This window comes from Triticum dicoccoides, chromosome 7B, assembly GCF_002162155.2.
Source record: "Triticum dicoccoides isolate Atlit2015 ecotype Zavitan chromosome 7B, WEW_v2.0, whole genome shotgun sequence".
NCBI classification, from domain to species: domain Eukaryota; kingdom Viridiplantae; phylum Streptophyta; class Magnoliopsida; order Poales; family Poaceae; genus Triticum; species Triticum dicoccoides.
The window spans coordinates 664802236-664829399 of NC_041393.1; the positions used below are offsets into that span (position 1 = coordinate 664802236).

General features: G+C 47.6%; 2 protein-coding genes across 3 annotated transcripts; one reads left to right on the plus strand and one right to left on the minus strand.

Moving 5' to 3' along the window:
- Positions 1–1165: 1165 nt before the first annotated feature.
- Positions 1166–4878, minus strand: LOC119339967 (thioredoxin O, mitochondrial-like). 2 transcript variants are annotated; one of them, XM_037611873.1, is made up of 7 exons: positions 4695–4801; positions 4525–4590; positions 4356–4406; positions 4195–4274; positions 2144–2188; positions 1750–1844; positions 1166–1486 (listed from the first exon to the last, which is right to left on the minus strand). In XM_037611873.1, exons 2-7 carry the CDS (start codon positions 4577–4579, stop codon positions 1477–1479), a joined length of 336 nt encoding a protein of 111 aa, XP_037467770.1. In that variant the 5' UTR covers positions 4580–4590; positions 4695–4801; the 3' UTR covers positions 1166–1476. The 2 variants fall into 2 exon arrangements, with proteins under 2 accessions (XP_037467770.1, XP_037467769.1); XM_037611872.1 differs by lacking the exon at positions 1166–1486 and having other exon boundaries at positions 1746–1844; positions 4695–4878.
- A 7583-nt stretch (positions 4879–12461) lies between these two features.
- On the plus strand, positions 12462–13349 carry LOC119339337 (tyrosine--tRNA ligase 2, cytoplasmic-like). Its single transcript, XM_037611441.1, has one exon. The coding sequence runs from the start codon at positions 12462–12464 to the stop codon at positions 13347–13349; it is 888 nt and encodes a 295-aa protein (XP_037467338.1).
- Positions 13350–27164: the final 13815 nt, after the last annotated feature.

Below are 27164 nucleotides of genomic sequence, written 5' to 3' on the forward strand. Positions count from 1 at the left end.
TGACATTCCTTTCATGAATGACATTATTAACTTAATTAATATCTTTGTGGAACCAGTCCAAAGGATGTACCCAAATACCATACAGTCAGTGGCGATTCTACGTGTAATCCACGGGTCAGTTGACCCCACAGCTCTCAGAGAAAATAGCCTACAAATACTGTACAGTTACTGTACATTATGAAGAAAATTATCTCAAAAATTACCAACATCCTACAGATTATTCCCGTTGGTTTCACCCACTGCATATAGTGCTGCGCTTTCGGCTAAGCTTAGAGGAAGCTAGGTGCATTTGTGTATGTATTCGTCTGTATTTGTACTGTGTTTATAAAAAGAAAACGCTGAATGATAGGCCAGTAAGCGCCGTTTGAACAATTATTCATACAGTCAAGACCGAAACCCAGGCTGTCATGCGAGTCCAGCCGGACCATCGGACAGAGGCACAGATCCACAGAGGCACCGGTGCCTGGTACTGCCAGTTAGAAAGATTCGCAGATCATGCTTCCAAAAACCGCATCGATGTTTCTTTCATAGCCACCAATCATAACGACCGAGAAAACGGAAAGTGCATGGACGAATCTAGGTGCATATGAACCCACTTTGAAAAACAAATTTTTATATGGTAAAAAAATCCGAAAAAGATGGCATCGGTACGTCTTCGTGTTCTACGTGCATGCATAAAGTTTCACGGAAAAATAACTTTTTTTTGACTAAAAAATTGTTTTGTGAAACGCTATTTAGAAGCACTGGAATTTGTCTTTTTTACAAAGACAAAATAAAAAGACATTTTTTCACAAAACTTTGCACCGCGCACACACATTTGTGAACATGTATGCATGAAACTTTCATTCGATTTTTTTGAGATTTTAAAATGTGCTTACAATGCATTTTTTTTGAGAAGTGGGTGCAGATGCCCCTGGGTTCAGATCGTGCCCACTCCCGAGAAAACCTGGATCTTCCACGTCAATGCAGATTCTGATCACAAGTATTACAACGTCTTGGCTTGAATCTTCCACTGTTGCATTATCGCAAGAGGTGTTTCGTTGGAGGGCTCAACTCATCGTCGCTAATCATGTTTTACTTTCATTTACTCTGGCAAATGATGAGATCATTCAAGCAGCAGCATAAACTACTTGTAAGGAAGACCAAGGAGAGAAGAACATGACAGTTCAAGATCACAGTTTGTGCCAAAGGCCGAGACCACACGCAAGTCAGGCCCAACCATCAGAGATGGAGAGCAGCGCCACGATATAGACACATTCACAATCACAGATGCTCCTAAATAGACATGCAGAAACTGCACAAAACCTGTGCTCAGAGTGGCATAAATCCAGGTATCGATGTTTTGCAGCCAAGGTGTATCCAGATATCGAAACAAGATCGTAAGGCAGAAGTTTCCATGTCAAACACGCAAAATCACAAAGCATTACAGCGTCTTCAACTCTTCATGCAAAGGAACTGTCCCCTTCCAAGTCAACTTCACTGTTGCCTGTGCACGTACAATGTATAAAGTCAAGAGCACGGCAATATAAAGTATAATGTCAAGAGCATCACAATACAAAGTGCTGGAGACATGTTTAATATAGGCCCATAGCATAATTACGCTTGTAGTTGAGTACAAGATTCAAACTATCATGGCCAGGCTTGTTTATTCTCGTTTACTTCACCGCAGATGAGATCATTCAAACAGCACTGTACTGTTTGTGTACCAAGAAAAAGAAAAAAAGGACGAGAAGAAATATAAGATCTTACTTGTGAAGACTTTCCATGGCAGCTTCAAGCTTCTTCACGTCAGCACCAACCACTTCGCTGCTCTTCTCGCCTTTGTGATAGAAGTGGAAAGTTGGCTGTGCCAGATTCAGCAAGAGTCAAATATTTGGATTACGAGTTAGGATGAAGGTTGGTAAGAACACAAAATACACAAACATGCTGGTAGAAGGATATTTCTATAATCTGGCTCTCACTTTAAGTGAACTCAACGAACATGCACGTATGCATTTAAAAAAAGTAAGGTTGAATCAATGCATATTCTCAGACTCCTCCAGTCACAAAAACATATGTAACGCATCATTACCATGAAACAGAATAGTACTGTAAAAATAAGAACAAAAATATCATGAATTACAATTTCAGGTATTCAACTTACGATGGAGAATATTTTCAGGTTACTAAGTCTGGTCCCAAGTCCATCCTGCAGAACAAGAGGAAAAGAAATAGTGTATCAATAACAGGAGCAGGCATACTGTTGAGAAATATAAATATAGCCACAACAGCAATGACTTTTAATGTATTTGAAATGCATTCCACCTTGCATGGTCAAATGCATTCCACCTGGCATGTGCTGACAACTGTCGTGGTGTTTATTCCCAATAAGACATCCAGTTAACAAACTGAAGTAACCACTGTAACATTTGTCCCCTTTACACGCAATCCCAAATTCACAATAGAGTAAAAACACTGAACTGAACAGCACCTCAACAAACAGTACTTGATTTTGAATCTTTTCTACTGAGAGCACTATGCAGGTATGGACTAACTGTCAAGTCAATCTCTTACTATAAAAAAATGAGTATGCCCATACAAGGAAATCATGAACAGTAATTTTAAATAGGATTACTAAATTGCATTGGTCTATACTGGGTACATGCCTGGTACCGCATCATCACTTTCAGGCAAGTGATACTGCATAGATCATGCGTGTCTGGAATATGTTGCCGAAGGTAACTCGTCTGGACGAATTTGCTTAACTAAGTGCAGACCAGTTACAAAGCAATTTCATGTATTCTCAAAGTTCTAAAAGAAGGCTAACTGAGAGAGAAAAAATACTGTGGCTCTGAGTTATACCAAGCTTCAACCGTCGTAATGCTAGAAAGCTGGCAAATATAGCTATGCTGAACCAACCAACCAACCTAACAGAGTACAACTTGAGGCTTCCCTTTAGCATGTATGGTATAGGAGCAAACTTTTTTAATGGTCACAGTGCAATTCCACCAACCTAAGAGCATCTCTAGCAAACCCCTTAAAACGCACGAAACTGTAAAATAACCGCCGGTTTACAGTTTTAGACGGAAAAGGCGACCGGAATAGAACCCGTAAACAACTACGACCTGTAATTTTTTTAAGGGGAGCGGACGAAGGAGCTAGCTAACTAGCTAGCTGAATTGATTCGAGCTAGCTAGCTAGCTAGCTTCGTGCGCTGTCTTTGGTCGCCGGCGGCTTCGTATTTGGTCGCTTCCAGCTAGCTAGACGCCGGCGGCTTCGTATTTGGCCACTTCGTGCGCTGTACGCCAGTTTCGTAGGAGCGAGTTAGCTGATCGTGGACACGGCCGAGAGGAAGAAGAAGACTTGGAAAAAAATATAAGCGAATATTCGGTTTTACAGTTTAAGTTCAAGGGCTCTGTTCGGCCGCAGCTCAAACCAACCCTTAAAACGCGTTTTCCGCGAACTGAAAACCGCGTTTTCAGTTCCGCGGTTTAAGGGGTCTGCTAGAGATGCTCTAACAGAGTAATTCTGCATAAATCCTCCCAATGGGTGCTATACTGACCTTATGACCACATCACAATTTTCGCCCAAGTGACACCACATAGATATTTTCTTAAACGGAGGCAAAAGCTTTGCCTCATCATATTAATTAAGGAGTTTTACAGAAAGAACAAGGGCACACGTACCAAACAATCAGGACTTAGCACCGGCAAAAGCCTCCTGCTAGATTTTTGGAAAGATCGAGCCTACAGAATATCCAACTAACTGTGGACTAGTTATGAAGCAACTTTTACAATGATCCTGGACAAGTGACGGTGCTAACTTAATTCTCAAACTCCTAAGAGAGCCAAGTGAACAAGAAAATGTGGCTCTGAGTGAGCCCAAACTTGATTCACCAAGAAAGCTGACAGATATATTTATTTAGATCCAACTCTATGAGATCACAACTTAAGGCTTCATTTTAACAGGCATGGTCTTATCAACAATTACTTGTCATAACTTAATTTCAAACGTCGCAGTTTACGTGACACAACTTGACGAATGAACACAAGGAGTGTGATGCAGTGATCTTTGGTAAAATAAGGTTACAACTTAGAACAGACTCATACAGTCACACTCATGCAAATTTACCATTCATATCCAAACAGAGCACACTTTAACATGGAATATGCTAGCAGATGAACATTACAGCAAGGCTGAAATCCGATCGCTTACCATGTCGATGTCGACCTTGTACACGGGTATCTTGGGGTACTGCCTGCTCATCTTCTCAATCACAGGTGCCATCATCCGACCTGCAACACCAAACAACATAATTGTAGCTCTCTCTAGTCACTCACTCAAATCCCAATTCATGGCACGGAGGCGGCACTTACACGGCCCGCACCAGACCGCCGTGTAGTAGAAGACGGCGGGGAGCTTCTCCACTGCAAAAGGCAAGAGCCACCACACCACACACGTGAGAACGAAACTCGCGCACGCATCGTAGTGCCAACAGAATCGGTGGAAAAGCTGGAGCGAGAAGGGAGGGGATCGGCGCCGCACCTTGCACCTTGGCGTGGATGTCCTCGAAGGAGTCCGCGGAGCCGACGACCACCATGCTGGAATCGCCTGCGGGAGCCGGGAAAGAAACTGTCAGCGCCGGTCCAGGGCCACGGGGAAGCGAAGGATCGGCGGGGAGGAGGAGTTGGGGGAAGGAGGCGTTTCGGGCGTACCTGCGGATGACGAGGAGAAGAGGCGGGGGAAGGCGGAGAGCGAGGGCGTCGGCGTCGGGGAGGAGGGAGAGGGACGGAGGTGGGCGGCGGGGCTAGGGTTTAGGGCGGGGAGGCGGGGCTGGGGCTTGGGGGCGGCGGCGAGGGGGAGGAGGAGGCGAGGGAGACGGCAGAGTCGGCGAGCCATGCCACGGATCGATCCCGCTGGGCTAAAGACGATTTTGCCCTTGTATAATAGCCTGGGTGGGTACGGCAGGCCCATCATGAATGGGCCTATACGGGCCGAATGCGGCAGGTGGGCTCTTGTTCCAGCACCGGACGGTTAGGCCCCGTTCGGTTTGGAGTTGAAGAAACCACAGGAATTGCTGAGGATACATGGGAGCTCCTAGTTGGCGCTGTAGGCGCCGGTTCGCGCCGCTGGCGCCCGCGCGGACAGGAACTGGGCCGGCCCAGCAAGCTGCTGAGAAGCAAAAAGCGAGGGAAAAATTTTAGTGTACGAGGTTTATTTGGGAGAAAGCGGGAGTCGATTGGGAGAAAGCGGGAGTCGAACTCGTAACGCCCAACAAAACGACCACATGGGTCAACCACTGGACCAAAGCTCGGTGTGATGCTCATTTTGGGAAATCGTGACTCTTAAATATTTCATACAGTACAAACATTAAACATATACTACTATTATATACCCCCCTATAAATTCTTTGAATAAAGAAAACATAAATTGAAAATGCATTCATATAGACCATGAATTGAAAAGAAAAGTTCGCAAATTGGAAAAAGTTAGTGAGTTTGAAAAAAGTTCATCGAATTTGAAAAAAAATTTCATCAATTTGAAAAAAAGTTCATCAAATTTGAAAAAAGTTCATTGAATTTGAAAAAAGTTCATTGAATTTTAAAAAAAAATTCATCAAACTTGAAAAAAGTTCATCAAATTTGGAAAAAAGTTCATCGAATTTGGAAAAAGTTCATCGAATTTGAAAAAAAGTTCATCGAATTTCAAAAAAGTTTATCAAATTTCAAAAAAAGTTCAGTGAATTTAATAAAGTTCATCAAATTTCAAAAAAGTTCACCGAATTTCAAAAAAGTTTATCGAATTTGAAAAAAAGTTCACGTATTTAAAAATAATTTCACGAATTAGAAAAATCACGTAATAAAGAAAACAAAAAAGGTGAGAGAAAAAGAATAAGAATAAACCAAATTAAAGAATGAGAATAAAAGAAAAAAATGCACTGTATTTACACTCGCGGGCGGATAGCGTGGTGGCTAGAGCCGATCGCTAGCAATGAACCGATGCGAGTTCGAATCCCCCTCCCCGCACTCTTTTTGACCTTTCCAAAACAGAAAGGAAAGAGAAAGAATGGGCCGGCCCAGCTTGGACTGCTGCAGGCGCCCGTTTGCAAATTGCACTGTAACGGGCGCTGCAAGCGCCAAATAGGAATTCCCAGGATACATGAACACTACATGAATATAATGCTAAAACATAGGAACCAGAAATTCTGAGAAAGATCTGGGATTTGGCGTTCGGCTTGCAGGAAGAGAAACAAAGGAATGTGTGGACCCTAGTCACAACGGATGGTGCAAAAACTCATTTTTTATTCTTGCAGATGTCACTTCATGTAGCTGTGGGGCTTAAGACCGAGTCAGTACCCCTCAAAAAAAAAAAAAGACCGAGTCAGCAGAGACACGTACATTGGCTTTCCTTTGCATTGCGTCGGGACTCCGCCCAGAAAAAGAGAATCAGGTGGATTCTTTTTTTCCTGTGAATCTGAGGGCTATCGAGCCGTTCCTCTGGAATCTCTCCCTTCCAATCCTTCACACCGAACGTCCCTTTTGTGAAACTTCCCCCGGGTTTTGGATTCCTGCAGTTTCCTTGTGAAATTCCTATGTACCGAACGCACCCTTAGTTTTTTTCTCTCGATTCTTGTCTCAGATTTCCGCAGATAAAGCCCGACAATTTCCCGCATATTCTTTTTGAACATGCTCCTAGAGAGACTAATAGTGCTGCCAATAATTTAAGTCAAACTAAGTAGAAGTAAAGTGTGTGCGGTGTGGATGGAAGATCCACACGTACAGATTGTTGATACTCTTGTAAAATATTCTATGGTGATCATCTTGCAATAAAGAGTACTTTGATGTTAAAAAAATTCGACTGTACATAAGGGCGTCACCAAAGCTGACCCTCGAACTGCTTGCAACCGTCCGTACTGTACAGTCCGGACGTTTTTTGGTCATCCAAGGCGGGCTTGTATATGTCTGCAGGGTGGTCCTTTTTCCCACAAACCGAAAGCAAACGCGGGGGGGGGGGCTTTGCGGGAGTCCAGATAGCAGCCACGTAGAACTCTGACACTCCCAGCTCACCCAAAACTCCTCCCGGACCCGCGCCTCCATTATTTTTCATCTTTCTCTGTATCTGTTTCTCTATTGTCGACACCTCCGCTCCACCACCCCGGTCGCTCAACCCAAACCTTCCTGGAACTCCATAGTCATATTTGCTACTAGCATGGTGTCGGTGTTTGAATCTCAGTACCTGAGAGAACAAACTATCACATACATCGAGAGATCTTTGCAATGTCTGAAGGAAGTGGGTGGCCAGGTTTGCTTGAATCTCTTGACTATCTGCACTGGAGATGGAAGAATTACCCAAAAGCTCTATAATGGGAATATCAGGGCTATGTTAAGAAGCCAACCATCATTACCGAAGGAGTTACATCACACGATCTTTGGATTTGGCATGTCCGGGTCTCACAATGGCATCAATGTGTTGCACGTACGATAACTAGGATGACTGAAGGGAAAGCTCCTCCTTGCCACTATAAATGTCAATGGGCATGAATACAACATGGGCTACTATCTGGTCGACGGTATCTATCCTCTGTGGGCTACCTTTTTCAATACCATCTCTGACCCAGCTGGTCAGAAAAAGTCTCACTTTACCCAAAGACAAGAAACAGCTAGAAAAGATGTTGAATGAGCATTTGGAGTTCTGCGGGCCCGTTTTGCAGTTGTCCACAAACCTCGTTGAAGGTGATGACATTTTGTGCGATCATGCACAACATGATTGTGGAGGACGACAGTGAGGATGTTGTCGCAGCTCTTGAATTTGAGAACATGGGTGAGCCTATCAAACTTCTAGAGCATAATACGAGTTTGTTCAAATGCATCAACAAATCCGGCGTCGAGCAACTCCTGAGCAACTGAAGAAAGATTTGATTGAGCATCTGAGGGCGGTTAAAGGGGACGAACCATGTGGTCGAACTAGTTGATCTTTCAAACAAATAGTTTTGCTAAAGCACATCTAGATGTGTCATAAGTAGTGCACATCTAAGTCCTATCTCATTGATCTTACGTGAAGATCTGGGTGGATATTTTTTTTCTTTTTTATGGTTGATTGAGTCACTTAGATATGCAATAATTAGGACATATCTAGATTCATAAGTATTGCACATCTAAATCCGGTCTCACTAATCTTACGTAAAATTCGTGTGTGTATTTTCTTTTTTTTCTTTTTCTTTTGTTTTATGGTTGATTGAGTCATTTAGATGTGCAAATAACTAGGGCACATCTAGACGTGTTCTAGACAGACCCAAAATATATATTGTTCGTATAAACGCAGTAGCTAGCCACTTCTTTATTTTCCGGAATTAGAGCGTTTTTCCTCCTCCACAAGAAACTCTCCTCTAATATAGGGTTTCCACGCCTCCCATTGGCGGTGTCGCCGATCTTTTTTTGTCTCCTTTGGCCTTAGGACCATGGAGGCGTGCTGGATTCCGGCCCTTGCCGGTGGGAGGGCTCCTGCTCTATTGTTAGGTCTTTTTTTAGTTCCTTTAGGTTTTGTGTACTGCTCAGAAAGGCGAGACGGCAGCGGCTCTCTGAAGATGAATAATGTTCTCCTCGTCTATCCCCTGTCTCGGCATTGCGTCTAGCACCATCGGAGGGCTTGTGGAGTTCCCAGTGGATCTTGTGGGATTCGATTAGTGTCTGTTCGTTGGATTTGCTTGGATCTGGCCTTCGTTTGTCTGTGTTCATGTGTCTACGGGTTAGATTCGTTCGATCTACGCAACTCTTCATCGTTGATGGTCGTTGCTCTGATGCGCTAGCCTTTGAGGCCTTAACACGACGACTTTCTGACTGTGTACTACAAAAAGCTTGCCCCGGCTTTGATGAAGGAAGGGAAATGATAGCGGCGTGCCTTTTGCTTGCTCCATTGGTTGTAATCATCGTTAGGTAGTCTATGAACATTTTTTTTGAGGGAAAGGTAGTCTATGAACATTAATGTAATTTCTATTGCTTCTTGTGTTCCCTTTTACCGCCATGATGATGAACAAATAGATCATAAGTTTTTCCGCAAATAAACTAGCTAGTCTTTTTGTAATAAGCCAAGTATGCCCCTCCGCAAAATAAAAGACCAAGTATACCCCGTAATCCAATTGGCACCGCAATAGGCAATGAAACCTGTCCATTGTTTTCTGCTTTAGAAAGAAACCGTACAATATTGAAACTAGAGGTCAAGACTCCTTTCGCTAAAAAAAAGGCGAAGAGCCCGCTCCATCGTGTGAAGCATGTATATCATTCTATTGTGTTTGTCTAGGGCATTTTTAAACAAAAACACTAACGCCCACACGTGTGGCAATATTGTAACTCACCCACACGCCTGGATCACCGTCCAGTTAAGTTTGCATGAATCTTGAAACACCGAGACAGTTTTCACGTGTCACGTAGGACAAGACCGGTGTGTGGGTGTTGGAGAGGTCGCCCACACGCCCCCACAGCACGCGGTTGCCAGTTGTGCTGTGTGGGCGAACTAGTTTCTGCCCACACAGCTACCATCTAGTCCACGCGCGTGTGGGGGAACTGCTTTTCATCCACACGGCACATGACAACTAGGTAAACACACATGGCAACTATGATTCGTTTGTTAAATAGCAATTGCATTGCGCTTACGTGGCAATCGGGTAAACATACATGGCAACTGTGATTAATCACACGTGGCAACTAGGTAAACACACATGACAACTATTATTTGACTATATGTGGCAAGTAGTTAATCACATATGACAACTATGGTTTGATTACACGCGGCAACTACCATAAATTAGACATGGCAACTATAATTAACCAAAACAGAGAGAGTTGACATGCTTTTACAACCATATTTGCCATTCCGGATAACTACATCTGCCATCCCGGATGACAACTAAATCGTCAAACCCGCGGATACCTATTGTAGTTGTGCCAGGACGTGTGGACATACTTTCTTCGTGCCATACGCGCGGGGTGGGGATGAGTAGTACTTGTTGGGCGTGTGGCACGAAGTAGTTGCGTCCACACATGTGGGCAATTCTCTGTTCGCCCATACACAGCCCGTGCGGGCTGCCCCCTGCTCATGTCACACACGATGTGTAGGCGAATGCCTATTATGCCAGACGTGTGGTGGATATCGGTGTCCTTTTTAAATGTGTTCTAATTATTGCACATCTAAATGACTCGATCATCCATAAAAAGAAAAGAAAACGTCCACATGAGTCTCCATCTAGGTCAATAAAATAGGAGTTAAATGTACAATGCTTATGGCTCATCTTCATAATGTACATGTAAAGAAACATTACTAGATAAGAACTAAAAAATTAAATAATATTGAAGCTTGTCAAAATTGACTACTCCCTCTGTTCAGAATTACTCGTTGAAGAAATGAATGTATCTAGATGTATTTTAGTTGTAGATATATCCATTTTTATCCATTTTTGTGACAAGTAATTCCGAACAGAGGTACTTTTTAGAGGCCGGTTAATTTGGTATTCCACCAATAAATATCCATTTTTCTGACTTGCCAGACATTGAGATACCAAATTTTGGTATTAAACCATGCATGCCCATCAATTCGACGGATAAAAGCCATTTTGTGGGTATTACCCCTTGCTCTGAAACCTCAGAAGTCAGAAACCCTAGTACAATCTATATATCTCGTCCTTGCCGGCCTAGGCGCGCGTGCCGATCGGATTTTCAGGTAGCAATGCTAGCGCGGGCGTTTGCGCTGGTGAGAAGCAAAGGCACGCAATGCCCCCCGCTAGATCGCTCTGTCCAGGGCTCTGTCGCTCTTCGCCGCTGCTCCCACACGCCGCTGCAGCAGTTTTGCCGACGGTCATTACTATCTGATTCTGCCTCCCAAGAACAGCACTCGCCACAAGATTACAGCACAGGAACACCTCCTGCCTGCAGTACCTTCGAACAGGGGCGGAGCCAGGATGAAAAACAAGTGGGGGCAATGATGTGTAGAAACTTTTCTTCTCAGGAAAGGAGTTCACTTGTGCCTAGATCATTTACATCACAGAAGCAGGCTTGTCGGTGCTAAGAAGCGAAATCATATAGTTCCATATAAGATAATTTCATCGCAGAGAATATGACAGTTTGTTCCAAAAGTCAAAGTAAATTCACTATTTAAGAAAATGACTATTTCTGGCTTGACAGTTGTAGATTTTGCAACACAAATATCTCCACATGCATTGACACCAATTCAAATAGTTGACATTAAATCAAAGGCATACCAGAAGACAAATTAATTCTATATATTTCCTTATAATCTAACATGCTCAAACTTATTTTATACAATTTTTTAGTGAACCTAGATTCAGTTAACTTATTGCCAATTGGTGCATTATACTCATGTTTGGTATTTTAATAAAATAAAGCTCAACCCAGTTTCTACCATGTAATTGAAAAAACACAAGAATCTAGAAATAGGAAGAGAAAGATAATAAAGAATAATTAACTCCAGGGCTTACCGTGGTCCGTTAACAGCGCCAGAGCGATTTTCGAATTAAATTTCAAGAACCAGAGGAAGACAGTGTGGGCCGGCCGGCCGACGTGAATGGCGCACGTCGACGGATATTGCTAGAGGCGAGCTGGGTAGGGCACATCACGCAGTCAGGGCGGCAGACGGCGATTAGTTTAACTCCCATCTCGGGTTTCGATTCTTTCTAGACATCATTTTTTTCTTTCTCGGATGTAGCCATGCAGGCCTAGTACTCCCTCTGTCCGGTGAAGAGTGTACATCTAGCTTCAAAATTTGTTCACAAAACAGTGTATTTCTATCTTCCCAATGCACTTTAAAGTAGAAGAAAATACTTCTCTCCCATCACACGGTAATCAAGACCAATAGCAATCTATACATGGTCTTCTTAATTTATACATGCACTTAGCTCATTAGGGGTTGGGTAATTGAAGAGGAGAGAGATGGTGGCTTGCACCTTTTCAATGCATTTTTTACTTAACTTCATAATTTGTTCAAAATTCCTAGATGTACACTCTTCACCGGATGGAGGGAGTACGTGACAAGGAACCCCTAGTGGGCTGACAGGATGGGCTTTATTTCTTATGTACGGGCTTTGGAGGAAGGAGTGGGGGCAAAGGCCATAGGCTGAGTGGGGGCATTGCATTATACTCCAGGCCTAGTACAAGTGGGCTTCAAAATCGAGTGGGGGCATTTGCCCCCATGGTCCTTCACGTGGATTCGCCCCTGCCTTCGAATCAATCTGGACGACGATGCACAACAATTCTTCCCCTAAGGAGAATCCAGCCGACGATTCTTGTCTTGAATCTACTACGAACGATGATATCGAAGAGGTGGATTTTGATCAGAGGTTTGCGATGCTGAGGAGCATAGGGGAGTGCACCGACGAGGACGACCTCAGGGCGCTGCTGAAGAGGAAAACTACTCCCGTCTGCTACGTCTGGTGCGACCCCTCCCCCACGATGCACATAACCAAGGGCATCACGATGGCGATCAACGTAAACAAGCTGCTCGAAGCCGGCTGCAAGGTCAAGATATTCATGGCGAACTGGTTCGCTCTCACAAGCTACAGCGTCAGTCTGAGAAAAGTCATCGACGTCTGCTCGTACAACACCGAGATGTGGAGGACAGCCGGCATGCGCATCGACGAGGTGGAGCTCGTTCGCTCGTCGGACGAGATCAGCCGCGACCTGCACCGATACTGGCCGCTCGCCTTGAAAGTCGCGAGGAGCACCAATCTGAGCGAGGTGACGGAGTGCATCCTTTCGTCCAAGGACACGAGGCCGTACTACGACGAGCCGAAGTCGCTCTTCTCCCACGAGGTCTTCGGCACGTGCATGCACTCCGCCGCCATACTGTCCCGCGACGAGGCGGACGTGTGGCTGCTGGACGTCGGCCAGCGCGCGAGCAACAAGGTGGCCGAGCGGTACCGCGAGCGGGAAGCGGCTATGCGCGAGGATCCGCATCGGCGGGTCGTCGCCCTGTTCCACGGCGTGCTGCCCAGCCTGCTCGAGTACCCGGAGATAGAGATGTTTGGGGACCCGAGGTGGGCGATCTACATGGAGGACACGGAGTGGGAGGTCGGCCGGGCGATGCGGAAGGCGTTCTGCCCGCCGGGGACCGTGGAAGGCAACCCGTGCTTGGAGTACATCAGGCAGATAATCTTTCCTCTGTTTGGGAAGTTTGAGGTGGTCCGTGAGGACGGTAGTGACAGGACGTTCTTGAGCATGGAAGAGCTTGCCGCTGACTATGAGAGCGGTGCTCTGCAGGCCGCCGACGTTAAGCGCGCGCTTGAGAAGGCCATTAACGCGGCGTTGCAGCCCGTCCGTGATCACTTCAGCTTCGCCAGCAACAGGCCTATGAAACGACGATAGGTTGCTGTGTCATTGGCTGAGCGCAACCCGGTGATTTTATTCAGTGTTTTGCGACGAATGTCAGGTGCAGCTTTTGTTTCTGAACGTGGACTGTTTAATTCTTATTCAGTGTTTTGCGACGAATGTCAGGTGCAGCTTTTGTTTCTGAACGTGGACTGTTTAATTCCTATCCTATATTCTGCTATATTATGCCTTATATTACGCCTAACAGAGTGATCCCTATTACTTCTAAATTCTAATTATCTCAACACTTGTGGTTTCACATCATCAAAAATGTTATAACAGTTAGATTACTAGCTTAATCCACTAGCATCCGTTTCACCTATATGCATGACACTAGTAGAAAACAGGGCTTTGGCTCGGGCCTGGCCAGCCCATTAGTCCCGGTTCTTCACGAACCGGGACCCATGTGGGGCATTAGACCCGGTTCATGAGCCCAGGGACCCATTTATCCCGGTTCTAGGCACGAACCGGGACCAATGGGCCGAGCTCCTGGGCCACATCCATTGGTATCGGTTCTTGCCTTAAACCGGTATAGAAGCGGGGTCTTTAGTCCCGGTTTATGCCACGAATTGGGACAAATAATTTGCCTATATATACCCATCGTCGCGGCAGAGCACTCTGTTTTTTCTGGCCGGCGAGGGGAGGTCATTTGGGTGCTCTAGCTCACCTCCTATGCACATGAGGTGTTCGATGAAATGCCCAAGCCACACTAGTTAAGCTTTCTCCTCTCGAAGCTCGACCTCGGAGCTCCATTTTTCCCGAGATTTATCTAGATTTAGCGGTCCGTCACGCCCCGTCCCCGTTTTCACCGCCGTTGATCGCCCGCGCCGATCTCGTCGCCGGCACCACCGTGGTGAGCCTTTTGTTCTTATCTTCTTTCTGATTTTCTTACTTTAGATAGATACTTGTCTGATTTTCTTACTTTAGATAGATATTTATCTGATTTTCTTACTTTTGACACACATAATTATATATAATGCACGCAGATGAACCGGCAATGGATGTATGGTGACAGACACACCTCCGAGTACATTAAGGCGTGCATAATTTTCTTGAAGTGGAGCAGAATGGTTTTATGTGTTGTCCATGTCCTAAATGTGGGAATACGAAGTCTTACTCTGACCGGAAAATCCTTCACACCTGCCCGCTTTACAAGGGTTTCATGCCACACTATAATGTTTGGACGAGGCACGGAGAAATAGGGGTTATGATGGAAGACAGCGAAGAAGAAGAGGATGATGACAACTATGTGCCCCCTGAATACGGTGATGCTGCAACGGGGGAGCTGCTGAAGATTAAGAGGAACCAGACGATGTGCCCGATGATGCTGCAACGGGGGAAGCTACTGAAGATCAAGAGGAGCCAGACGATGTGCCCGATGATGATGATCTCCGCCGGGTCATTATCGATGCAAAGACGCAATGTGAAAGTCAAAGGGAGAAGCTGAAGTTCGATCGCATGTTAGACGATCACAAAAAAGGGTTGTACCCCAATTGCGAAGATGGCAACACAAAGCTGGGTACCGTACTGGAATTACTGCAGTGGAAGGCAGAGAATGCTGTGCCTGACAAAGAATTTGAGAAGCTACTGAAAATATTGAAGAAGAAGCTTCCAAAGGATAACGAATTGCCCGATAGTACGTACGCAGCAAAGAAGGTCGTATGCCCTCTAGGATTGGAGGTGCAGAAGATACATGCATGCCCTAATGACTGCATCCTCTACCGCGGTGCGTACAAGGATTTGAACGCATGCCCGGTATGCGGTGCATTGCGGTATAAGATCAGACGAGATGATCCTGGTGATGTTGATGGCGAGCCCCGCTGGAAGAGAGTTCCTGCGAAGGTGATGTGGTATGCTCCTATAATACCATGTTGAAACGACTGTTCAAAAACAAAGAGCATGCCAAGTTGATGCGATGACACGTGAGGACCGTAAGAAAGACGGGAAGTTGAGAGCACCCGCCGACGGGTCGAAGTGAGAAAAATCGAGAGAGAGTACTGGGATGAGTTTGCACGTGACCCAAGGAACATATGGTTTGGTTTAAGCGCGGATGGCATTAATCCTTTCGGGGAGCAGACAGCAATCACAACACCTGGCCCGTGACTCTATGTATATATAACCTTCCTCATTGGATGTGCATGAAGCGGAAGTTCATTATGATGTCAGTTCTCATCCAAGACCCTAAGCAACCCGGCAACAACATTGATGTGTACCTAAGGCCATTAGTTGAAGAACTTTTACAGCTGTGGAATGGAAATGGTGTACGTGTGTGGCATGAGCACAGACAGGAGGAATTTAACCTGCACACGTTGCTGTTTGTAACCATCAATGATTGGCCCGCTCTCAGTAACCTTTCAGGACAGACAAACAAGGGATACCACGCATGCACGCACTGTTTAGCTGACATCCAAAGTATATACCTGGACAAATGCAAGAAGAATGTGTACCCGGGCCATCGTCGATTTCTTCCGACCAACCATCAATGTCGAAAGAAAGGCAAGCATTTCAAAGGCGAGGCAGATCACCGGAAGAAGCCCACCATGCATACTGGTGATCACGTACATGCTATGGTCAATGATTTACACGTAATCTTTGGAAAGGGTCCTGGCGGACTAGCTGTTCCGAGTGACGCTGGGGGACACGCACCCATGTGGAAGAAGAAATCTATTTTTTGGGACCTACCCTACTGGAAAGACCTAGAGTCCGCTCTTCGATCGACGTGATGCACGTGACGAAGAACCTTTGCGTGAACCTGCTAGGCTTCTTGGGTGTGTATGGGAAAAAAAGATACAGCTGAGGCATGGGAGGACCTGCAACGTTTGCACGAAAAAGAAGGCATGCCTCCACAGCAGTATGAAGGTCCTTGTCGGTGTCAAAACCGGCGGATCTTGGGTAGGGGGTCCCGAACTGTGCGTCTAGGCGGATGGTAACAGGAGACAAGGGACACGATGTTTTTACCCAGGTTCGGGCCCTCTCGATGGAGGTAAAACCCTACTCCTGCTTGATTAATATTGATGATATGGGTAGTACAAGAGTTTATCTACCACGAGATCAGAGAGGCTAAACCCTAGAAGCTAGCCTATGGTATGAATGTTGTTCATCCTACGGACTAAAACTCTCCGGTTTATATAGACACCGGAGAGGGCTAGGGTTACACAGAGTCGGTTACAATGGGAGGAGATCTTCATATCGCATCGCCAAGCTTGCCTTCCACGCCAAGGAAAGTCCCATCCGGACACGGGACGAAGTCTTCAATCTTGTATCTTCATAGTCCGGGAGTCCGGCCAAAGGTCATAGTCCGGCCATCCGGACACCCCATAATCCAGGACTCCCTCAGTAGCCCCCGAACCAGGCTTCAATGACGATGAGTCCGGCGCGCAAATTTGTCTTCGGCATTGCAAGGCGGGTTCTTCTCCAAATTCCACGTACCTGTCGAATAGTGTCCGACTTCTAGTGCATGTTGCGCTCCTTGGCTTCTGTGCCCAATAATGACCATCTTCCACGTGTCAAACAAATGCGAAAAGCCAGGGAGTTTTTTCATTTACCCCCCTAGCTGCGCAAATGAGCCGCCCATAAAGAGACGGGGATTTAGATCCAATTCACACCATCTTCCCTCCGCGAGCATTCATTGGAGCGCTTTCGACAAAGATCCATTCCATCATGGCCGGTCGACGCAGCCCCTCCTCTCACCCCTCCAGCCCTCGGCCTGGAGATTGGGAGCGGTGTTCCGTCCCGCATAGCGAGCTAGTAGTGCTCCAATCCAAGGGGCTCCTCCCCCCAGCATACATGGTCCCAGTTCGAGCCGGGCTTGCTACCTATAGTGGCGGAGAGCAGGCGGAGAGCGTCCCCAATCCCTCCAAAGGAGAGCGGGTATGCCTAGTCCCTTATTTAATAAGAGGGCTCGGATTTCCAATTCATCCATTTCTCCGGGGGCTACTGGAGTTTTATGGCCTCCAGCTACACAACCTCACGCCTGCCTCCATACTGCATATTGCGGGCTTCATGGCCCTTTGTGAGCTGTTTTTGGGCATTGAGGCCCATTTCGCGCTGTGGAAGAAGTTGTTCTGCCTCGTGCCCCGCTCTCAGGAGGGGTCGATTTATCAAGTGGGCGGAGCCGAACTATGGCGCATCGCCGGGACCGGATATCTATCCGGAACCCCAAAGAAGGCGTCTGAGGACTGGCCTTCAGAATGGTTTTATATAGATGACGTCCCCCTGCCGGACCCTGTACGGATCGGCCTCCCTAAGTTCAATAATGCTCCCTTGAAGAAACGCCTGAGCTGGCGCCGACGGAGCCCTCAGAGGGAAACTGACAGGGACGTCCTTTACCTGATGAGCCGGATAAGGTTGTTAGCTCATTCTGGACTGACCATGATCGAGGTCATGGCCACATGCATTATGCGGGGGGTGCAGTCGCTTCACTACAGAGGCCACCCCATGTGGGGTTTCAACGGGGAGGACGATGCCACCTAATGCGGTCGCAAGGGGCCTGATTCGGCTGCCACTCTAACGAAGATCTTATCCGCTTTGTACAAGGGAGAAGAAGAGGAATTCCTCCATGTCAACCCACGGGGCGGATTCTCTATGTACAGTCCTCCAAGTTGGGTGAGCGAACACTTTCACTCACCTATCCGTTTTCAAGTTCCCATAATTGAGTACTTAGTCTAGCAATTTTAACGCAGGAGCTACGCCAGACTGTAAAGGAGATAAACAGCCCTCCTCCACAACCCGAGGACCCGGAATGGTCCCTCGACCCGGACTTCCAAGAGGACCCGGACTTATGTGTGGAGCTAATTGATGGGGTGTCTCATCAATTGAGTAAGGACAACACCTTAGTGGCCATTACGGCCGATTATCCCGGACTACTTCCAGCCTCAAAGGTAACCGAGACCGAAGTCCCAATACTTTCAAGAGGATCCATCCATGCTTATTTTGATTACCATAAACCAATAGCGTTTCTTTTTGCAGGGGAAATCCTTGAGGCGGAGGGCCGAGCCCGCGGTGGGTAGCCAACAAGGGCCATTGAGGCCCGGCAGGATAAAAAGAAGTGCAGACCGGATCGAGACGCCGGTGCAACGGTACGGCGTGCGACTTTAATGCTCAGGGTTTATGTCTTCAAGGCATACTAACGTTCATGCTCTCTTCAGGAAGAAGAGCGCCCGCCGGACTATATCCACCGGCCAGGCTTCAAGGCGGGTCCGGAAGCGGAGGCGAACACGGGGCGCGCACCGGACGCTCCTCTGACAGAGGACATGGACGGGCTATCTGCCACCAATTCAGAGGTGGAGAGTGCCATGAACCACAGGCGTCGCCGGACTGTTCTTCGTGACGCATGTTTTTCCCAAGAGGCGTTGGACGCCTTTAATATGGGAGATGCGTACCTCCGTGCCTCTCAAAATGGTCTAGCCAGAGCCACAGAGAAGTATGTAAAAGACATACGGGTGAGTAAATCTGATGGTTATATATGTTAGTAGCCCCCGACACTTGAAACAGTTAAAATAACTGATTTAAGGATCATTTGTTATGCAGGATCTTACAAAAAAGAATATGCAACTGTCCTAGGAGCTGGAAGAGTGCAAGGCCCAACTTGAGACCGCACTAGCCGCTACAGAGAATGCCAAGGGGACCCCCTTAGGTAATATATGCTTCGAAAGATAAGTATGTTGTGAAGTGCGGCATGTGTGCAATTCTGACAATAATAGTGCAGATGAGGCCGGAGTGGATCCGGACAAGCAACAACTCTTGCACCAGTTAAAGGCCGGCGAGAGCATGCTTACGGGGGTGAGGCAAGAGAAGAACAAGCTTCAGGATGCCAATACCCAGATGGGCGAGGAACTAAAGGATGTTCGTGCTCAGTTGTCGGATTCCGTAAAGGAGAATCGGCGACTTCGACGCGGCATTTTTAGTAAGTGCTTGAACGAATCTTCGAAAAAGAGTTCGGCGAGGAAGTCGATTGACAGAGTTATGTCTGTAGATATGCTGACAGGTCGGCCTGCGAAGGAAATGCCCGGTTCTATGGGTGACCTTCTTCCCGAGCTATCGCAACTTCACGAACGAGTTTGGCAGGCGATGCAAGGCGACATCCAGGCTTTGTGGCCATCCCTCTCCATGCCCGAAGGCCTTGGAGAGCTTGCAGAGAAGCTGAAGGGAGCGCGGCAGCGCTTCCGATTATGGAAGATATCGGCCTGCCGTCAAGGCGCCAGGGAGGCCTGGGCCATGGTGAAGACGCGGTACACGAAGGCAGACCCAAACCACATGGCCGAGGTCGGCCCTGTGGGGCCCGACGGGAAGGAGATCCCTGTCAGTTTAGTGTACGGCCAGGTAGAGCTGGCCGCCAAGTATTCCCAACAGGACTGTAAATTAGACATCCTGTTGGATGGTATTAAAGAAGAATATACCCAGTCAAATTGACTATGTAATTTAAAATGACATGTAAAATGCCTTCTAGCCGGATTGTAGATCATTTGTCATTGCGGACCTTTTCGCTTCAACCTCTGGACCCGATAGTCCGGAGTGTGTCCGAATACCCTCTCGGTTATGCAAGAACCGGAGCATGCGTGGAGACCAGGCATAGGGGTCATAAGTGCTTTAGCAGACAAGTGCCCAACTAGTTATGTTATATTACATGGTTAGTAAGAAACATCTTCCAGGGAGAATAGTTCCGTTAGGGGTTCCTTTCCCTGGGAGGCATGCCCTAAAGTGCATGTCCGGACTGCGAAAAAAGCAGAAAAGCATCTGGGGGCAGATAAATAAACAAGTGAAAAATCATCTTTTAGTTCACCGACCGAATATTCCCTTAAGAACGCTAGCTTTAGGCTTCACCCAGTCTGAGGTACACATCCGGATGACCCGACAGTAACAATCGCAGAGGTGCTCCCTTTGCCACTTAGCCGAACAAACGGGAACGTAGGGGTACGCACAGGAGCCAGGCAACCCAGCTTGGCCAAAACTTAAGTCATAATGATGCATATAATGGTGCATAAAAGGTTCATGCGGAAGTGTCACACATGTTTTGGGCATGAGGCCCGTGTATATAAGCTTCTGATAAAGAAGCCCCCAGGTATAGTGAGCACGGGTGGCGCGTCAATTATGTGCGAACAATGCGCCAGCAAGCCCTTAAAGGCTTGGAAGAAAAAGGGAGGGAGAAGGAGAAAAATACAAGGAAGCTAATTTATAAAAAAAACGGACAGAGGAAGGAGACGAACACAGAGTTTGGCGCTAGGCGTAGAATCTTCGTAGGCGTGCTGCGTTCCATGGGTTCGGCTCGAGTCGGTTATCCGATGCGTTTCGCAGACGGTACGCTCCACCAGTCAGGACTTGGTCGATTATGAAGGGACCCTCCCATTTGGGCTTGAGGTTGTCCTTTTTCTGGTCCGGCAGGGGTAGAACTAGTTCACCAACATTGTAAGTTTTGGCCCGTACTTCTCTGCTTTGATATCTCCGAGCCTGCTGTTGATAGAATGCGGAACGGGCTTTTGCCACGTCGCGCTCCTCCTCCAATGCGTCCAAGTTGTCCTGCCGATCGAGCTCGGCTTCTCTTTCTTCGTACATGCGCACGCGAGGTGAGTCATGAATTATGTCGCAGGGCAGGACTGCCTCTGCGCCGTATACCATAAAAAATGGTGTGAATCCGGTAGTGCGATTCGGCGTGGTCCGCAGCCCCCAGAGTACGGAGTCGAGCTCCTCTACCCAGTGCATGTTAGATTCCTTGAGGGATCGCACTAATCTGGGTTTGATGCCGCTCATGATTAGACCATTGGCTCGCTCGACTTGCCCGTTAGTTTGTGGGTGATAGACTGAAGCGTAATCGAGCTTAGTGCCCATGTTTTTGCACCAGAGTTTAACCTCGTCGGCCGTAAAGTTTGTGCCGTTGTCAGTAATGATGCTGTAGGGGACGTCGTAACGGTGTACAACCCCTGATATGAAGTCTATCACCGGTCCGGATTCGGTCGTCTTAACAGGCTTGGCCTCTATACATTTGGTGAATTTGTCCACCATGACCAGTAGATATTTTTGCTTGTGGGTTCCTCCTTTAAGGGGTCCAACCATGTCAAGACCCCAGACCGCAAAAGGCCAGGTAATGGGTATAGTTTGGAGGGCGGTAGGCGGCATGTGGCTTTGATTAGCAAATAATTGGCAACCGACGCATCACTGGACTAAGTCTTGAGCGTGTGCCCGGGCCGTCGGCCAATAAAATCCGGTACGGAAGGCCTTGCTCACAAGGGCCCAGGCTGCGGCGTGGTGCCCGCCGAGTCTGGCGTGAGTTTCAGCCAGAAGGTTCCGCCCTTCCTCTTCGGAGATACACCTTTGAAGGACTCCGGTGGTGCTTTTCTTATAAAGCTCTCCTTCGTGGACTTTATAGGCTTTAGATCGCCGCACTATGCAGCGTGCCTCATTTTGGTCCTCGGGAAGTTCCTGCCTAGTTAAGTAGGCTAAGAATGGTTCTGTCCATGGGGCAATTACTGCCATTATTACGTGGGCTGAGGGTGTGACTTCGTTGGCGGAGTCTTCCTTGTGTCAGAATGTTCGGTGTCAGGTGGTGCGGCCAGGTCCGGATTGTTATTTCCGGATTCCCCTTCCCACTGTACGGATGGCTTGAATGGCCTTTCCAGGAAAATGTTGGGGGGGGGGACTGCATCACGCTTTGCGCCGATGTGTGCCAACACGTCTGCTGGCTGATTGTTTTCCCGGGCTATATGGTGAAATTCCAGCACTTCGAACCGAGCTGACATATTTAGGACGGCGTTGCGATAAGCTGCCATTTTTGGATCTTTGGCATCAAAGTCTCTGTTTATTTGGGATATCACGAGGTTCGAATCCCCACACACCTCTAGGCGTTGAATGCCCATGGAGACTGCCATCCGGAGGCCATGTAGAAGGGCCTCGTATTCGGCTGCATTGTTGGAGTCCGTATACATTATCTGGAGTACATATTGGACTGTATCTCCTGTTCGGGACGTCAGAACGACGCCAGCCCCCAGACCCGCCAGCATTTTGGAGCCGTCGAAGTGCATGGTCCAGTTGAAATATGTGTCGTACTCTTTAGGGAGTTCGGCTTCAGTCCATTCAGCGACAAAGTCGGCCAAGGCTTGCGACTTGATGGCTCGCTGTGGCTTATAGGTTATGTCGAACGGGAGGAGCTCAATGGCCCATTTGGCAATCCGGCCCGTTGCGTCACGGTTGTTTATGATATCGTTAAGAGGTACTTCGGAGGCTACTGTTATCGAACACTCTTGAAAGTAGTGTCGTAGCTTCCGGGATGCCATGAACACTGCATATGCTATCTTTTGGTAATGCGGGTACCGGGACTTGCATGGAGTGAGGACAATGGACACGTAGTAAACTGGTTTCTGGACAGGGAATTTGTGTCCGTCCGTTTCTCGTTCGACGACGAGGACTGCGCTTACAACTTGGTGAGTTGCCGCGATGTATAACAACATTGGTTCGCCGATGTTAGGCGCGACCAGGACCGGGTTTGTTGCCAGTATGGCTTTTATTTCTTCGAGTCCGGCCGTGGCGGCATCCGTCCACTCGAAGTGTTCGGTGCGCCGGAGGAGGCGGTAAAGGGGTAATGCCTTTTCCCCCAAGCGGGAGATGAAGCGGCTTAGAGCCGCCACGCATCCAGTCAATTTTTGTATTTGCTTGAGATCTTTTGGAATATCCAATTGTGACAGAGCTCGGATCTTGGCTGGGTTTGCTTCAATTCCTCTACCGGATATGATGAAGCCCAAGAGCTTTTCGGCTGGTACGCCGAAAACGCATTTTTCCGGGTTAAGCCTAATGTCATATGTTCGGAGGTTATCGAACGTGAGCCTCAAGTCGTCTATTAGAGTTTCGACATGCTTGGTTTTGACGACCACATCATCCACGTATGCTTCAACTGTTTTGTCGATCTGGTTGGCCAGACATGTCTGAATCATGTGCTGATATGTTGCGCCGGCATTTTTGAGCCCGAAAGGCATTGTGTTGAAGCAGAATGGGCCGTATGGGGTGATGAATGCCGCTGTGGCTTGGTCTGACTCTGCCATCTTGATTTGGTGGTAGCCAACGTATGCGTCGAGGAAACACAATGAATCGTGTCCTGCGGTGGCGTCGATGATTTGATCAATGCGGGGGAGGGGGAAGGGATCCTTTGGGCAGGCCTTATTTAGGTCTTTGAAATCGACGCATAGGCGCCAGGATTTGTCCTTCTTTGGTACCATCACCAGGTTTGCTAGCCAGTCTGGATGTTTTATATCTCTGATGAATCCGGCTTCCAGTAGTTTGGCTAGCTCCTCTCCCATGGCTTGTCTCTTAGGTTCGGAGAAACGCCGAAGAGCCTGCTTAACAGGTTTGAATCCTTTTAGGATGTTCAGGCTGTGCTCAGCCAGCCTGCGTGGGATTCCTGGCATGTCTGAAGGGTGCCAGGCAAAAATGTCCCAATTTTCACGTAGGAATTCTCTTAGTGCGGCGTCTACATCAGGGTTTAGTTGTGCCCCGATGGAGGCCATTTTTGTAGTGTCCCTTGGATGGACTTGGAACTTGACTATTTCGTCTGTCAGCTTGAAGGAGGTGGACTTCGAGTATCACGTCGTCCCTGTCCACCCTGGATCGCAACGTAGTTAGTTCCTCGGCCGCTAGGGCTTCGGATAATGCCTCGAGGGCCAGTGCGACTGTCTTGTTTTCATCACAGAGCGCTCTGTCCGGATCGCTAGCAAGAGTGATGATTCCGTTGGGTCCGGGCATTTTGAGCTTCATGTACCTGTAATGAGGTATAGCTTGAAAAATTGTGAATGCTTCTCGCCCTAACAGAGCGTGGTATCCGCTGCTGAACGGGGCCACTTGAAATGTGACCTCCTCGGATCTGTAATTATCCGACGTGCCGAACACCACATCCAGTGTGATTTTTCCTGTACAACATGCTTCCCAACTAGGGATTATTCCTCTAAAGGTTGTGTTGCTTCGCTCAATGCGGCTCCAGCCTATTTCCATTTTTCGTAGGGTTTCCTCATAGATGAGGTTCAATCCGCTGCCACCGTCCATGAGTACCTTGGTAAGCCGAAAGCCGTCCACTATCGGACTGAGGACCAGTGCGACTGGTGCTCGGGCTGTCCAGAATTTAGGTTCGTCATTGGCATTAAAGGTAATAGCCGTGTCACTCCATGGGTTTATTGTCGCTACCTGGTAGACTTCGGTAAGGCTGCGGAGCGTTCGTTTCCTCGCATTGTTTGATGCGAAAGTCTCTAAGAATGTTGATACCGTACTGGCGTTCCTGGGGTGGTGCTCTGCGGATTCTGGAGTTAGAAGATTCTCGCCACTTCTGGCCACCTGCCGGAGTATCCAACATGCTCTAAGGCTATGAGTTGGTGTGGCGCCCTATGTACTATGAATTTTACAGGGTCCATTGATCCGTCCCTCCAGTACGGTTCCATACCCTATAGAGGGTTTTTGTTTTTTGTTGTTTGGCCCAGGTGCCTGGCGATAATGCGCTCTTTTGTTTCGGACTGGGATTGTATTCGGAGTCGGATTGTCCCAGAATTTTGTTTCGATTTTCCGAACGCCTTCTGTCACACAGTACTTTCGTACTATGGATGCCAAGTCGGCGAAGCGTGTAATTTCACGGCGACTTATGGTGTTGAGGATTCCGATGTCTGTGCAGTTGTTGCAGAAGAATGAAATTGCATCCCCCTCGCGGCAGTCATTTATCCTGTTCATAACCAAGAGGAATCTGGCCCAGTAATGGTGTACTGTTTCTCTGGGCTCTTGCCGAATTTGGGATAGATCCCTTATATTTGGGTGGGCGGGTAGATTTAAATCCGGAACCTCGCCCGATCTAAGACTCGGGGGCCAAGAAATTTTCGAACTCAGAAGCTTGGGTTCTTGGACGTTATCCAATGAATCAGGCCCGCTGCTTGACTTTAGGTTCAGGGCTTGAGTGACGTCCTCCCCTCCGCGGATGTCCGGCTTGGAGGGATCAGGAATCTGGACACATCTGGTCCTTAGGATGGGTGAAGATTCACCGCATTGTTCCTCCACCACTTCGACATGGTGGGTGGCCTGGGGAGAGTCAATCTCTCTCGGGTCGGGTTTAAGCCCAATCTGACCGTAGTCTGTAGAGACTCCCAGGGCGGCGATGTGATCCAAGAGCTCGTTTAAGGAAGAGAGCTCCATCGGATCTAACTGCTCGGCAAGTTACGAGTTGACGTGGAGATTGCTTTCGATGACCCGAGAAGTCATCGTCGGTGCGGCGGCCGAACAGGTGGTCACTAAAAAGCTACCTAGCCAGAGAGTTTGGCCGACAGCCAAAGCTCCTTTACCAACAACACCATCTTTAAAGACGGGGTGCGGCATCCTTCCTGACGGTGACGACATAGAGGAACTCTCAATGAAAGCACCAATGTCGGTGTCAAAACCAGCGGATCTCGGGTAGGGGGTCCCGAACTGTGCGTCTAGGTGGGTGGTAACAGGAGACAAGGGACACGATGTTTTTACCCAGGTTCGGGCCCTCTCGATGGAGGTAAAACCCTACTCCTGCTTGATTAATATTGATGATATGGGTATTACAAGAGTTGATCTACCACGAGATCAGAGAGGCTAAACCCTAGAAGCTAGCCTATGGTATGATTGTTGTTCGTCCTACGGACTAAAACTCTCCAGTTTATATAGACACCGGAGAGGGTTAGGGTTACACAAAGTCGGTTACAATGGGAGGAGATCTTCATATCGCATCGCCAAGCTTGCCTTCCACGCCAAGGAAAGTCCCATCTGGACATGGGACGAAGTCTTCAATCTTGTATCTTCATAGTCCGGGAGTCCGGCCAAAGGTCATAGTCCGGCCATCCGGACACCCCCTAATCCAGGACTCCCTCAGTCGTGCCAGCTACACTCTTACCAAAGAAGAGAAGGAAATCTTCTTTGAATGCCTGCTTAGTATGAAGGTCCCGACTGGCTTCTCGTCGAATATAAAGGGAATAATAAATATGCCAGAGAAAAAGTTCCAGAACCTAAAGTCTCATGACTGCCACGTGATTATGACACAACTGCTTCTGGTTGCATTGAGGGGGCTTCTACCAGAAAACGCCTGATTAGCCGTTGTGAAGCTATGTGCATTCCTCAATGCAATCTCTCAGAAGGTGATCGATCCAGAAATCATACCAAGGCTAAGGAGTGATGTGGTGCAATGTCTTGTCAGTTTTGAGCTGGTGTTCCCACCATCCTTCTTCAATATCATGACGCACCTCCTAGTTCATCTAGTTGACGAGATTGTCATTCTGGGCCCCGTATTTCTACACAATATGTACCCCTTTGAGAGGTTCATGGGAGTCCTAAAGAAATATGTCCGTAACCGCGCTTGGCCAGAAGGAAGCATCTCCATGGGCCATCAAACAGAGGATGTCATTGGGTTTTGTGTTGACTTCATTCCTGACCTTAAGAAGATAGGTCTCCCTGAGTCGTGGTATGAGGGGAGATTAACTGGAAAAGGCACACTTGAAAGGGACTCAATAATATGCAGGGACGGATATTCTTGGTCTCAAGCACACTACACAGTTCTACAGAACTCTACCTTGGTGACCCCGTATGTCGATGAACACAAGAATAGTTTGCGCTCCAAACACCCGGAGCAGTGCGATGACTAGATTACATGTGAACACATCATGACTTTCAGCAGTTGGTTGGAAACACGTCTCAGAGGTGAGAACACTGTTTGTGCTGAGCTGTACTCATTGTCCAGGGGACCATCTTCGACTGTATTGACTTACAAAGGATACAAGATAAATGGGAATACATTTTACACGATCGCCCAAGATCAAAAGAGCACCAAGCAAAACAGCG